The 15,487-nt window shown below is 44.1% G+C and overlaps 1 protein-coding gene across 2 annotated transcripts in view; it reads right to left on the bottom strand.

Moving 5' to 3' along the window:
* Nucleotides 1-111: 111 nt before the first annotated feature.
* SYN3 (synapsin III) overlaps nucleotides 112-15,487 on the bottom strand; it is a 248,071-nt gene continuing 232,695 nt past the window's right edge. For both annotated transcript variants that reach the window (XM_075210442.1, XM_075210441.1), the window contains exons 9-14: nucleotides 14,308-14,382; nucleotides 13,681-13,783; nucleotides 8,785-8,919; nucleotides 5,630-5,711; nucleotides 4,283-4,571; nucleotides 112-2,349 (exon numbers count right to left, since the gene is read on the bottom strand). In XM_075210442.1, the coding sequence (XP_075066543.1) occupies nucleotides 2,217-2,349; nucleotides 4,283-4,571; nucleotides 5,630-5,711; nucleotides 8,785-8,919; nucleotides 13,681-13,783; nucleotides 14,308-14,382 (817 nt within the window). In that variant the 3' untranslated portion in view covers nucleotides 112-2,216. The remainder of the gene's footprint in view (nucleotides 2,350-4,282; nucleotides 4,572-5,629; nucleotides 5,712-8,784; nucleotides 8,920-13,680; nucleotides 13,784-14,307; nucleotides 14,383-15,487) is intronic.

Raw genomic sequence — 15,487 nt, 5'->3', positions numbered from 1 at the left:
ACGCATGCCATACTCTAGATCCCTGTAGCATTCTTCCGTCTCCACAGAGGTAATTTTGGGACTATACACAGTCCGGTTAACGGTGTAGATAAAAACATGAGGCTATTTTTGCTTTTTCTTTTTTTTTTAATTCTGTCAATAAATAAACACAAGTACACAGAACATAAAGCAGGAAGATCCTGGAGTAAAACTGAGGAATCCAAGGCCATATCTCCTACCCCCTCCCCTTCCCAAAATATGATTTTTCTCAATGTCCATTTCCCATCAGAGTCCCACAGTCCGGCTCTGTCTTATCTAAACTCTGGACATACAGAAATTAAATGAAACTGACCAACTTCCGTAGAGCTATATTTGGAGAAACTAATATACAGTACTCTGACCAGTGCACGTTTCATTCTTTGCTAAACCTCCACTTTAATAGACCATACAAGATGACCGGTTCATAGTGAAGAGCAAGGAGGTTTCCCACCAAAAGGCCATTCCGTTCCACACGTGTATTGCTGTGGGGTTGTTTCATGCTTATCACTCGTATGACCTTCAACCAAATCCATATAGCACGCAGCATTTAGCCAAAATTGCAGTATATGGCTCTGTACGTGGTCTTCTTATTACTGAAAGACCTGGAGAGAGGGAAGTGTTGATGATACCATTTGGTGGTGTTAATGGACTGCCTGGTACTTAAGAAATGTGACTATCGTACAGGGCTGTAAAATGTATCTTAAACTGTTCAGACATTAACAGACCTGATTCATATTAATATAAGCTGCCCCAGTTCACAAGACTAACTACATTTGTAGCAGTGTCCATGGTTTTGGAAAGACAAAGACTTTAAACAGGTCTCTAAGATGTACTCAGTAAGGGGTCGAAGAGTACCACTCAGACGGCCCACTTTCTCTTTGATTCTTTACACTTTTTTGTTACAGCCCTGTTCACTTTGCTACTTGGTCTTACCACTTGTTCAAAAACAAGTTGATATCTATAATTATTAATTTCACAGGCTGTCTTAGTGCAGGATATTGTCACATGGCCTTCCAATCCTAAATAGTCACATTTTATTGGAGATTTAACATGAATCATTCAAGCAGAAGTTATTTCTGTCTAGACTTCACTTCATCCGGAAGACAGAATCATTTTGAAGAAGTAGAGGCAGCGATAAAGACCTTGTATGGAGCGATATTGTCCAGGTGGAGAAGACATGATCTTGTATATTACTGAAGGGCTGAGCAGAAAGGAGTCTGAGTCATAGTCACTGGAATGGCTTTAAGGTTTTGCATAAGTCGTACTTTTTCATCATGTCAACCGAGCATACGTATGGGGTGCAAGGAAGCAGAGCTCTAGATGGCTGTTGTAAACCTGTAAAATGGCATGTTCTAGGCAGGTGGCATGGTGGGTCTGGTTTTCAATGGCTTTAATTGCAGCATTGCGGAATATGCCCAATGATCTCGGACAATGGCAGCATATGTATTACAGCATAAGTAAAACAAGAAACTTTCTCCATAATTCTACAAGGGGTGATCGTCATTTAACCAGATATTGACTACTTGAGTAGAAAAAAGGTCTTCAAATGTTTCCATGGTCTTCTGAGAAAGTCAAGCTATCTAGGAGTAGAGACCTTTAATTGGAAACCTTTTTAGGTTGTCAGTGAGCGTCATAAGACGGGCTATAGAGATTTATATTTGAGAACATATATCTCCGGCAACTTTACACATCAAGGTGATGCTCAACTCCAGTCTCGACCGGATACTTCACAAGATACCGTGTCCTTGACCAATTTTGAGTCCCCGTGGACGGGGTTGGGCACTGCAGGCAACGGGTATCGGAACACTCTCATGCTTTTTAAACTATGTACAATGGGGCACCACAGAAGGGGAAATAAGAAGTCCGGATAACTGGAGATAACACCCAACAAGTTGATATTCTGATTATGTTGTGCATATGCATAATATATGCTAACATATTCTGAATCCAGCTAGTTAAGAACATTCCAGAAGCCGTAGCAAATCGTTCAAGAGTCCGAACAAGTTGCATGAAATTGGTTCGTTGTCGTGGGCGCACGGAGGGTCCAATTCCTGTAGAGAATTTCTGAGATGGTCTCCTGGCTTTGGTGAGACGTATGTGCGGCGGAATGTGTTATTGTCATCATCATTAGGTTATATATATGTTGGGCGGCCGTAGGAAGATTTGTCTCCATAGAGGAGGGTTATACGGACAAGATATCAGTCAGAGAAGAGACTGGCAAAAGATTTCCTCAGGTTGCGAATAGTTTCGGCCTTCGCCTCATCCTCATTTCCAGAGCCTCGCTGAGCGGGATCCGAGATATTGAAGTTGTTGGTCAGTGACTGGGATTTGCTGAAAATAAAACAACATGTAAAGTCAGTCAAAGGTGGCTCTATGCTCACGAGTACTTAGTCTAAATGTATTATTGAATGGACTATATTGTAATAATACATGACAGTGAGACTATCATCATCATTTATTTTTATAGCGCCACTAATTCCGCAGCGCTGTACAGAGAACTCATTCACATCAGTCCCTGCCCCATTGGAGCTTACAGTCTAAATTCCCTAATATAGACACACACACACACAGACAGAGAGACAGACTAGGGTCAATTTTGATAGCAGTCAATTAACCTACCAGTATGTTGGGTTTTTTTGGAGTGTGGGAGGAAACCGGAGCACCCGGAGGAAACCCACGCAAACACAGGGAGAACATACAAACTCCACACAGATAAGGCCATGGTCGGGAATTGAACTCATGACCCCAGTGCTGTGAGGCAGAAGTGCTAACCACTAGGCCACTCTGCTGCCCATGACTATAAAGGGATTCAAGTCCGAATGTAACTTGCGGTTAAAAAGAGTACTGAACTTGAGCGCAATTCTGTATTGAAATCCAAGCAGATCTCGAGATGAACCGGGGTGTCCGCACGCTCTGCCGAAATGTTACTTGTCATATGTTAACAGAGTAGAGAGTAGAATACGCACTGGTACACGTCTAATATATTTGTAATATGTCACGTCAGAATTTATACAATTTTTTTTTATTATAAAATAAATGTATAATTATAAACAGTATAATTGTTACCAAAAATATGGATCATTAAAAAAATATATATGTTATTTTACATTAAATACCTAAACCAAGATGTTCTTAATGTGATATGAACATCTGTAAGCAATATAATCAGCAGTGGGAAAAGCCAGAATACTTAATAATAATACTTATATAGCGCCATTCTACCAATATTAAGTTAATATATGGAAAAATTATTTTATAGAAAGGAGGATAATGGATCCATGCAGTAATCTCCCAGCAGATGTGAGGGGGACTCATACAGTAAATGTTGGGACAAGTATAATGTGATTGTTAAGACTTAGAAATGATCAAGAAACAAAAAAAAAACACCCAAATAAATCCCCAACACCCCAAAAAACCTAGTCCAGGATCATTCTGGGAGTAATGTTTCCCAAACAAATCATGTGTTGTACAGCAAACAAAGGGTTACTGAGCCTAAGCCTATAGAGCCATTAAGGAGAGCAAAGCAAAAAATGGAGTAACTTTGCACCTGGGCAAAACCATGTTGTATTGGAGGGGGAGGTAGATTTAAAATGTGGGGACAGATTTATAGTTGGGGTAGGGCATGTCCTAGATTAAATTACATTTCAATTTAAAAATAAAGCTATAGATGAAGAAGCAGCCAGTATTTATCTTATGTGCAAAATAATAAACTAATTTGCGCCCCTTGCATTGTAACATGGTTTGTCCAGGAGAAAATTTACTTAAAATTAAGAATCTTAATTTTAAGATACAGATGGAGAAACTGACTGGCATAGTTTGCGGCCCTCTTGGACAGGCTGAAGTTTTGGTAAAAAAAAAAAAAATGCTTTGTATTCAAGACAGGGTAAAGAAATGCTCAGCATCTGTACCTTATGAGAAGGATAACAAATAATCTTATCCGTATATGTTTGGGAAGAGCCTTGTGTAGATTCACAATAGTAAAGCTTGCTTAATATGTCAAAGGTCACTTATAGCAGGTGGAAGTTCTGTAGATTCCATATACCAGCCTATTGGGTACATTTTAAAGGGACAAAAATGCAAGTAGCCCAGTGACCCAGCCACTATGGGGCCAGCCAGAGAGCAGATGCCCAGCCAGCCCCTGGCCCTATGTGTCATGAAACATAATTCATTGATAATTCTGGTTAGAAACGTTTAGCGTTGGTCTGTATTTCCTGTCACCTACGAAGTTACATTTGAGAACTGACACCACACACAAAGCACTTACCCGAGGTGGGGGTGCGGGGATGGTTTAGCTGCTGATCCCGGAGGTGCTTGTTGGGACTGCGCCTGCCCCTGTGCCGGAGGCCTTGGCTGTGGAGGAGAGGCAGGTTTGGGTGACTGGCCGGGTGGAGTTCCGCTTGCAGGTCGAGGGAGCTGGGGAGAATTTGGAGACCTCGGGGGTAGCGGAGAGCTGGGCTGGGAAGTCTGAGGCTGCTGACCCTGTGGAGAAAGCCTCTGTTGCGGAGGGGCCGCCGTCCGGGGAGGTGGGGGACCTTGTGCTTGCCGGGCTCCACCTTTACCAAATAAAACAGAAGATCAGCGTTTACATTAATATGTAAAACATTGTCCATGATGTGGAATAGTTATGTCATCACTGTTTAAGGTGCAGTACTAGCCATGTCCAGCAGATGTCACCTGTGCACCATTTATTGTTCACTAGTCAGATAACTAATAACAAATCAAAAGTTATCTTTTTTTAGTTTGATAAATACATCAAACAAGAGTCTTTATATGTAAATAGTTCTAAATTGATGTATTTATGTATTAAAATTGCAGTTTTAGCCACAATCATATTTTACATAGTTTTATATTTATACAGTTCTGCCACTAGGTGGTGTTTGTTTGCAGAAATGACGACTGGCAGCAGGGGCATATGTCTGCTCACACTAGGGTTAGTCTGACACCTAATGACATTAGGGGTAAATGTATCAAGCAGAGAGTTTTCCAGCGGTTTTGAAAAACCAATCAGATCCTAGCTACCATTTATTAAGTACATTCTACAAAATGACAGCTAGAATCTGATTGGTTGCTATAGCCAACACCTCCACTTTTCAAACCGGCCGGAAAACTCTTAGCTTGATACATTTACCCCTAGGAGGGACACTTTAGTGTTCATCTCCAAGCATCCTTAGCAGAGGGGTTCTTTTGTCACTTCTAAGTTTCGTGAACTTAAGATATTCATCTTCTGTCTTTCATTCCATTTGGAAAAATCTAATCTTGAGAGAACAGCCTGAATAGAAAACCTAAATTCAATGTACAGTTCTTAATAATAATGCCATTTTTGGCCATATTGTGCTATAAATACCTCAGACATTATTTAAGTTATCTGTTGGTGTGGGCTGTCCAGTGGGCTTAAGATCATGTGACACTAATATCATGTGATTATTCCACGGGCTGGAAGTTGGTAGGGCGATGTGATGATGTCACAGTGAGCATGTTCCCACCAGTAGATGGCGCTTTCCATCTCTCATTAACACCCAGAAGACAGAGGTTGTGGAAGTGATGTATGAACAGCTGCCTATTGCATGGTTTATATATAGCATTATAATCCTCCAACGCTATCAGTAGTTACCTTGCGGGGGAGGTCGCGGTTGGGCTGAAGCAGGAGGCCCCCCAGCCACATGCGGACCAGGCTGTGGCTGCATCTGTTGCGGCTGGAAGAGAAATAATATTGAATAATGCACTGAAATCTGAAGCATGGTTATTACAGCCAGAGAGCTCAGCCGTTCACAACGACACACAAGAGGTTAATCACATACATGGACTCGGAGGGATGTATGTTTCTGTGTATATTATAACGTGAGCTAGGTGTTATATGACCGGGTGTAGATTGGCAACGTAATTCTGCAGTAAAAGTAAAGACTACTTGGGGAATATAACTGGTTAATAAAAAACAAGTTTGAAATGAACATAAGGCGCAGGACGCGGACTGCGCTGATAATACCATTTCCCTCTGTACGTTTATTAATTAATACGATAACTAAAAGGCTGAAGGTGAGATCCTATAGGAGAACCACGGTCTAGAAATAGAACCGTCAGAGAGGAGAGTTATTGCTGAATACAGGAGTGTTTCACTAAAGGACTAATGTCTGAGTTTTATTAATATGTGAGCTCTTCCCGCGTGTACCTGGGGCCTGGTGAGAGAGATGTACGTGTGTCTGAGCTCTTCCCGCGTGTACCCGGGGTCTGGTGAGAGAGATGTACGTGTGTCTGAGCTCTTCCTGCGTGTACCCGGGGTCTGGTGAGAGAGATGTACGTGTGTCTGAGCTCTTCCCATGTGTACCTGGGGTCTGGTGAGAGAGATGTACGTGTGTCTGAGCTCTTCCTGCGTGTACCTGGGGTCTGGTGAGAGAGATGTACATGTGTCTGAGCTCTTCCCGCGTGTACCCGGGTTCTGGTGAGAGATGTAGGTGTGTCTGAGCTCTTCCCGCGTGTACTCGGGGTCTGGTGAGAGAGATGTACGTGTGTCTGAGCTCTTCCTGCGTGTACTCGGGGTCTGGTGAGAGAGATGTACGTGTGTCTGAGCTCTTCCTGCGTGTACCTGGGTTCTGGTGAGAGAGATGTACGTGTGTCTGAGCTCTTCCCGCGTGTACCTGGGGTCTGGTGAGAGAGATGTACGTGTGTCTGAGCTCTTCCCGCGTGTACCCGGGGTCTGGTGAGAGAGATGTACGTGTGTCTGAGCTCTTCCCGTGTGTACCCGGGGTTTGGTGAGAGAGATGTACGTGTGTCTGAGCTCTTCCCCCGTGTACCTGGGGTCTGGTGAGAGATGTACGGGTGTCTGAGCTCTTCCTGCGTGTACTTGGGGTCTGGTGAGAGAGATGTACATGTGTCTGAGCTTTTCCCGCGTGTACTCAGGATCTGTTGAGAGAGATGTACGTGTGTCTGAGCTCTTCCTGCATGTACCCGGGGTCTGGTGAGATAGATGTATGTGTGTCTGATCTCTTCCCGCATGTACCTGGGGTCTGGTGAGAGAGATGTACGTGTGTCTGATCTCTTCCCGCGTGTACCTGGGGTCTGGTGAGAGAGATGTACGTGTGTCTGAGCTCTTCCCGCGTGTACCCGGGGTCTGGTGAGAGAGAGATGTACGTGTGTCTGAGCACTTCCCGCATGTACCTGGGGTCTGGTGAGAGAGATGTACGTGTGTTTGAGCTCTTCCCGTGTGTACCCGGGGTCTGGTGAGAGAGATGTACGTGTGTCTGAGCTCTTCCTACGTGTACCCGGGGTCTGGTGAGAGAGATGTACGTGTGTCTGAGCTCTTCCCGCATGTACCCGGGGCCTGGTGAGAGAGATGTACGTGTGTCTGAGCTCTTCCCGTGTGTACCTGGGGTCTGGTGAGAGAGATGTACGTGTGTCTGAGCTCTTCCCGCGTGTACCCGGGGTCTGGTGAGAGAGATGTACGTGTGTCTGAGCTCTTCCCGCGTGTACCTGGGGTCTGGTGAGAGATGTACGTGTGTCTGAGCTCTTCCCGCGTGTACCCGGGGTCTGGTGAGATAGATGTATGTGTGTCTGATCTCTTCCCGCGTGTACCTGGGGTCTGGTGAGAGAGATGTACGTGTGTCTGATCTCTTCCCGCGTGTACCTGGGGTCTGGTGAGAGAGATGTACGTGTGTCTGAGCTCTTCCCGCGTGTACTCGGGGTCTGGTGAGAGAGATGTTCGTGTGTCTGAGCTCTTCCAGCGTGTACCCGGGGTCTGGTGAGAGAGATGTACGTGTGTCTGAGCTCTTCCCGCGTGTACTCGGGGTCTGGTGAGAGAGATGTTCGTGTGTCTGAGCTCTTCCTGTGTGTGTACTCGGGGTCTGGTGAGAGAGAAGTACGCGTGTCTGAGCTCTTCCTGTGTGTGTACTCGGGGTCTGGTGAGAGAGATGTACGTGTGTCTGAGCTCTTCCCGTGTGTACCTGGGGTCTGTTGAGAGAGATGTAGGTGTGTCTGAGCTCTTTCCGTGTGTACCTGGGGTCTGGTGAGAGAGATGTACCTGTGTCTGAGCTCTTCCCGCGTGTACTTGGGGTCTGGTGAGTGAGATGTAGGTGTGTCTGAGCTCTTCCCGCGTGTACTCGGGGTCTGGTGAGAGAGATGTTCGTGTGTCTGAGCTCTTCCTGTGTGTACTCGGGGTCTGGTGAGAGAGATGTTCGTGTGTCTGAGCTCTTCCTGTGTGTACCTGGGGTCTGGTGAGAGAGATGTACGTGTGTCTGAGCTCTTCCCGCGTGTACTTGGGGTCTGGTGAGAGAGATGTAGGTGTGTCTGAGCTCTTCCCGCGTGTACTCGGGGTCTGGTGAGAGAGATGTTCGTGTGTCTGAGCTCTTCCTGTGTGTACTCGGGGTCTGGTGAGAGAGATGTACGTGTGTCTGAGCTCTTCCCGCATGTACTCGGGGTCTGGTGAGAGAGATGTTCGTGTGTCTGAGCTCTTCCTGTGTGTACTCGGGGTCTGGTGAGAGAGATGTACGTGTGTCTGAGCTCTTCCTGTGTGTACTCGGGGTCTGGTGAGAGAGATGTACGTGTGTCTGAGCTCTTCCTACGTGTACCCGTGGTCTGGTGAGAGAGATGTACGTGTGTCTGAGCTCTTCCCGTGTGTACTCGGGGTCTGGTGAGAGAGATGTACATGTGTCTGAGCTCTTCCCGCGTGTACTCGGGGTCTGGTGATAGAGATGTACATGTGTCTGAGCTCTTCCCGCGTGTACTCGGGGTCTGGTGAGAGAGATGTACATGTGTCTGAGCTCTTCCTGTGTGTACCTGGGGTCTGGCGAGCGATACTGTTGAAGATTGCATCTGGGTGGTCTGGGTCATTTTAGCGACTACAAGATCGGCCACCAGCTGACGATCCTCCTCCACGTGTTCTCCAATCAGAGGCATGGAGCTGTCCATAACCTGGGACGCAAGGAACATACATTGTGTCACTGACATATCGAAATCTTAAAATAATCTTAAATTGTCCCATCATCAATTTACATTATACCCACCATATGCTCAATAATCCAAAGAACTGAGATTAGACTTGTGAACGGTATCCCTGTGATATAACCACAGATTTTATTGTTATTCTTTTAGAAATAGCTGTAGCCAATCAGAGCATTAGAACATTCTCAGAATTAGACCAACCTGTAGCCAATGAAAGTTGTAGACCGCTCGCACGAAAAATACAAAATACAATATTTGTACAGAGTGGGAAATTTGTTTAAACAAAAAAAAACAACTAGAACATTTAGCTGTCAATAAGGCAACGTGTTCAGTTATCATCACATCATTTATTTGTAAAACGCTATAAAACTCTGCAGCGCGAGACAAATCATACAAAATCGCACACAGAAAAACAAGACGTGAGACAAAGACTAGACAGCGCCTGGCGCGTAAGAGCTTACAGTCTAGTTGTATTAATTTGAGCATTGAGCACATTTTTATTAAATTAAATTCCTTTGTATATAGATTCTTGTGCATCGTTGACTCAGGTTGTAGAGGCGGAATGGGGGTGGACGAGCTTACTCTGAGTACAGTAAGGGCACGTTCAAGCGATTGCGATATAATTAAACGTGGACCCATCCGCAGACACGACTTTTTGGAGGCGTTTCTTTTGTGGCTGCCGGGGGAGTTGGTGCAACAACACTCAACGAAGATGACTATGTGTAGCGGTAGCTAGCTGCTTCTGATTGGCTGATTATTAACACCACCAATACTTAAAACATTAGCATCGCTGTTATATATATTGTATCAAATTCGTCCATCTACTCGAATGACTTAATTGACATTCCCATTTGGACTACCCTAGGTAAAAGGATTTCCCGTTTTATCTTTTAGGGAGTTAAACAAGAGATGTGGAAGTGTTTCTATTTAATTACAATTCGTATGGAAAATGTGACTTTTGCATTTATTAGCAATTATCAAGACAATATTCTCCCTGGTGACACTTCATTCATTTATTTTATTGTGTTCAAGTGGTAATGTGACTTTAGCATTTACTACCAGCAATATCAAGTCGCATTTCTACGCTATGGTCGGGCGTTAGTATATACACCTGAACGCCTGACATGCGGAAATGATGTTATTGAGCAGGATGCATCTTAAGGTGTATCCGACCCAACACATATACATAACACATAGACTCCAGCAACTGCTTACTCAGAATTCTAAACACAGAAACGTTGCGGGTTTAACAGTCTATTGCAGTCTGATTTATACCTTTTTCATCATTTGTGATCTTATAATAATAACAATGTTTATATGGCTCCTTTCTCCCAATTGTACTCAAAGCACATTACATTGTTGCATTAGGTAAGGCAGCCACTACACTCCAAATCGTCTACCATCCATAAACTTCATTTTATTTTGGACACCAATTGACCAAGTGAAAGGAAAGCTACGGAAAAAATTAAAGAACAAATCAGGCCTTTTTCATTTTCGGATGGAAATCCATTTTGCGTGCCGTAGCTTGTGTGAAATTGCTCTGCGCAAGAAACGGACCTTACGTCAGTGAATGCAACTGCATGGAATTCATGTCTGAACACAAATGACACTACTGTCTACAACCTGAAGGGGGCGGAAGAGCGCAGGCAATGTACACGAAGGGCGCGCTGAGGGCAGATGCGGCAAGTTGTGGGTTTCTCTTAAGTACATGTTTTTTAGCCGTTTCATTTGCACCGGCTGCTGTGCAAAGAGATGGGTCACCCGCTAGGTGTAAGTACCGACCGATAGTGACGACTAACTCGGCATAGTCTTTGTATTACAAACTGCAAAGAACATGTGTAATGCATTTTATGCATTGCATTAAGAATATAGTGATTTATGTATTAATGTAAAAAAACAAAAAAAAATTCATAGCACATTTTTATTAATAATTATGGGGTTTTCTAGTGCCTGGAAACCCCCCTCTAGGCCTGGGGCACTGTATAATTGAGGTGGCTGGACCCTGTCCCAGCTTTACACGAATCTGCTTGAAAAAGGAGAGCTGTGTGCACCTAACAGTAGTGCACGCAGCATTGCCCATGTATATTATGTGGATAGGAAGAGTTGGAGAGCAGCCAAGCACTGTCTAAAACTATAGCCAAGCCCCCATGTATGCTGGTCACGCCCACTGGTGGCGTGGTGTGGAAACCTCCCTCTACAAATCCTGTGTTTGCCCCTGCCCAGATTCCCAGATCTTAAGATCCACTTGGATTTGAATACGGGCTTGTTTTAAAATTGTAATTTGGGTTGGGAGACGATCAGGCCACATTCTCAGATAAGACCGTGGGAGGATTCGAACCTGTGACCCCAGCACTGTGCTGCAACATGGATCAATGCAGTGTCACCGCGCTGACCAATGACTAACTGAAAAATGTTATAATTTACTGTAATAAATCTATTATAACTTCTACATTTTTGTGATAATTCTCCTTCCACATTGTTTTATCTCAATTAAAAATACTCTACTGTTCAAATCAAAGCTGTTACTCACCGAGATGAGTCGTTGCTGACACATTAAGGGTGTTATGGAAAGTAGAGTATAACAATCACAATGTATTGTCGAGACTTCCAGGAGTGACTGGGAAAACACAGCTGAGCGGCTACAAGATTGACTCTGGAGCACGATGGTGACACCCTGACCCAAAAGCTGTGGGCAGCATATGGCGAAGTCATTAGCATTCCTACTGAGGAGTGTCATGGAATGACCCAAAATATTTACCCATCTCCTGTGTCCTGATGTACCCAGCGGTGCAAGAAGCAGTCTCACATTACCTGCAGCGCTTCTTAGATAAATCATTGGTGTTTACGTTGTGGCTCTAGGCATTGGGTGGTCATCTTTGCTTGTTTGAAAACCCAACTCTTATGGATCTATAAAGTGCCCAACTTTACCCTTTGTTGTTCATTAGCAGTTGTGGCTGAGCTTGACGTACGTCCGTTTGTGTAGCATGAATGACCAAAGTTGACAGTGCACATGCCCACAAAGAGAATGTTTATGTGCGAAAATTTACGCCTCCTTACGGCTGGTGAAGCGAAGCGGAGGATGAATGGAGCGTTCTGAGTAAGCTGAGGACAGTTTGGCGTCTTTGCACCAATGCGGTTGTGGAAAACCGGCACGGAGATACAAATACGACTGCCAGGAGCCGTCTTTGTTTGCAGGTGTAAATACACGCTGATGTTAGCCCTAGCTAGCGGAGTCTGATTGGCTGATTGTGAATTCCCCTCTGCAGCGGATGGGTGCTCTCTGCATCGATGGCGCCTATATTACAGGATTGTAAAAATATATATTTTTTGCTACTTTCATTCTATGGATTGTACGCTCCTCGGAGCAGGGCCATCTCTCCTCCTGTTTCCACCACTTCTAACTCTGCTCTCCAGCTACTTAGCCCTCCTCCTCGAGGGTCCTCCACCCCACATCCACTCTCGCTCCCTCCTCCCCCCTGGGGGTCTCCCTGTCTTCCGCGCCCTCCTTCTTGGACCCCGTCGTTTGCGGATCCTCCCTCCCCCTTCCCCGCCCTCTCTAGCTGTGCATTGAGCTTACTGAGTTGCTGTGTTTACTGTACTGTGCTGTCTCCCATTGTATTGTAATTTTGTTTGTCTCTGTACGGCGCTGCGGACGCCTTGTGGCGCCTTATAAATAAATATTAATAATAATAATAATAATATGGCGAGAGGGAAAATTATATCTGCTGTAATATAATCGAAACTAATAGCGAATGTATTTTTCGTTATCAAACAAAATATTCACAAACTTGTCTTGTGCTTTTGACCGGGTTGTATGTATGTCTGTGTCTCTGAACATGGGTGGAAATACGATATTTTTTACAGACAGCTTTATTGAGTGTAAATGACACCAAATTGGTATTTAATGCAGCATCCGGCTCTATCCTCTGTGTGTTCAGGGCCAACACGACTGTAGACGATATTGTGTTGGTTATCACATGAAGTCTCATTGGAAATGAAGTGGATTCTTATAGTACAGTAAAGCGGATTAACGTTCACAAGTTAAATAAATGAACCCATATTAAAAGTATAAGTGGGAACAGATTCCTGTAAACACTTTAACCTTTTTTTTGAGGGGGGGGGGGGGTCTAAAAAAAGAATTAGGAAGATTTTATAGCCTGAGCAAATCTCAGCTCACTGTTTTTTTATTTTAAAATGATAGGAGACATACAGGGGTATATTTACTAAACTGCGGGTTTGAAAAAGTGGAGATGTTGCTTATAGCAACCAGTCAGATTCTAGCTGTCATTTATTTAGTACATTCTACAAAATCATAACTAGAATCTGAATCTCCACCTTTTCAAACCTGCAGTTAAGCAAATATACCCCAAAGAATCACATTTTTTATTTCAGCACCTTGTAAATGTGGAATCAACTTTAGTTTCACAAATTTTAAGCTCATTTCCGTCATTAGATGTTACTAATGCTCATAATCATGGCTGCCGTCATATCTCAGAAGCCTCTGGGGCGGCACATTTCCCCTCTCTCCCACTCGCCTGGCTATACAGAATGAATCGCGCTGCCAGACAGATGCTTGTCTCTTATTTTACGATGTCGGGATCTTTTTCATCCACCTGTTCTAGTTATTGGCTCCAGAAGGAGAAGTGAAGAAAGTTCTCCTTTCATATTGCGTTTGTCTTAGACTGATGTTTTTTCGCTCAACGATTATGGAAAACTACTCGAGCCACTCACCTCGATGATATAATCCTTGCCGTCTTTGCTGTGTACGGCTTTCACGGCACATATGTCCAAACCACCGAATATTTCAGCACAGGAATCTGCCCATAGCCGGTATCTGTGATATGAGAGAGAACGATCATTGTAACTGGATGAAAACGGACCATATATCACATATAATTCCTCATAGACCGTGTTCCACATTCATAACCAGTACATAGATGACCTTAGGGTAATTGTTACATTATTTAGCTGCGTCATTGTTAGATACATTCTCTAGTAGCATGTATCTAACCTGGATTTTTTTATTTTTTTTTTTCAGCTGTTTAAATTAAAACACCATTATGTTCTCTATTTGCGGCCAGCCCCCACCTCTCTGTCATCTGTCCAAAGTCATGGGGATTCGAATCCCCCAAATCAATTGTATGCGTGAGTCAGAAGACAGCTGGGTGGGTGGAAGGTTTTGGGGCGTCAAATGCATCTGATTGGCCATCCGTGGCACCTCCCACCATAATCAAATGGAGCAGTTTTATGGTAATAGCTATTTGGCGGTGGACAAAACATTTAAGGGGTTAACAAACCTCTACTCCCCTTTATTCATTTTGCTATGGGCTAAATGTATATTTTTCAGACAGAACTCACCTGTCCGTCATGGCTATCTGTTCCAGCATGGCAGAGCCGGTGTTCGCCTTCCAGTTCCCGGAGATCGATGTTCGCCTGGAACAGTAACCGGTAAATCTTCGGGTGAGTTACATGCTACATACAAAATATCAAGCTATGGAAACTTTTACATATATGTTTGTCATTTCCTATCAGAAACCTTTTGTATATTTGTTTTAGTGACCTTTCAATAACCAAATCAGTTACCCGTACATCCTAATGTCACACCATGATAGAAGGGCACTTAATGAGCCATTGTTTTTTCTCTTTTTAGGATTAACCCCTGACTCCCACGTGTGTGTCCCCAGCAGCATTATAGACACGCTGCAATGAGTGCTGTATTATTGTAAGTTCTCCAGGGTATTGAGCACTGTTAAAGGGTTAATTACCACTGCTGGAGGGGGTGAGTACCGTGGGAATTGTGGGGGTTCCTCGGTTCTGCTACAGGAGGTTAACCCCAACTTTTTAGCCAGAGGTTGGGATTTCCTACAACACAGATGCGACGTTTTTCACATTCTGAGAATTTCCACCTATTTATAGACTCAAATGATCCTAAACTAGGGTTTACTGCACACAAGAGAGAGGTCCCAGCACACCATACCCAGCTTGTGGCTGGGACTTGCAGTTCCACAACACCTGAAGACCTACCCATCATCTGCTTCTGCCTGTACACATTAGAAAGCAGTAAAACTTATAATCATATAAAGGGTGGATTCTATTATGATTTTAGGGAATCAGACACTGGGCCTCGTTCACAAAGCTCACTGCAGAACGCCTCGTTGCTCCCCAATCCCAGCGCATATCGAGGTGCAACGTGGAAGTGCGCCAAGGTGTGCGGATAAGTCGAAGAATCAGAAAAGTTGCAGTGTGTGAATATGTAAACACCACATTAACGTCCACCCTCCTCCCCCTTTATTGCCACAACTTCCGTTAAATTAAACTTTAGGATTTTCTCCTAAAATACTGCTCAGTTTAACCTCATCTATGTCTTACATTTACCACGAGAGGAGACACGGGGACATGTGCGAGATACTTTACATTGTTCAGAGAGTGTCTAATGATGCCCTTTACCGCCTAAATCTAACTTGAAGTTGCAAATATTAAAGACAAGAGCCAGAGACCCCAGCTCTGAGCTGGTGCAAAATTAATGTCTAAAACATGA

Source organism: Mixophyes fleayi, chromosome 4, assembly GCF_038048845.1.
Source record: "Mixophyes fleayi isolate aMixFle1 chromosome 4, aMixFle1.hap1, whole genome shotgun sequence".
NCBI classification, from domain to species: Eukaryota; Metazoa; Chordata; class Amphibia; order Anura; family Limnodynastidae; genus Mixophyes; species Mixophyes fleayi.
The sequence above is the reverse complement of the archived record's forward strand: the minus strand, read 5'-3'. Positions and strand labels throughout refer to the sequence as shown.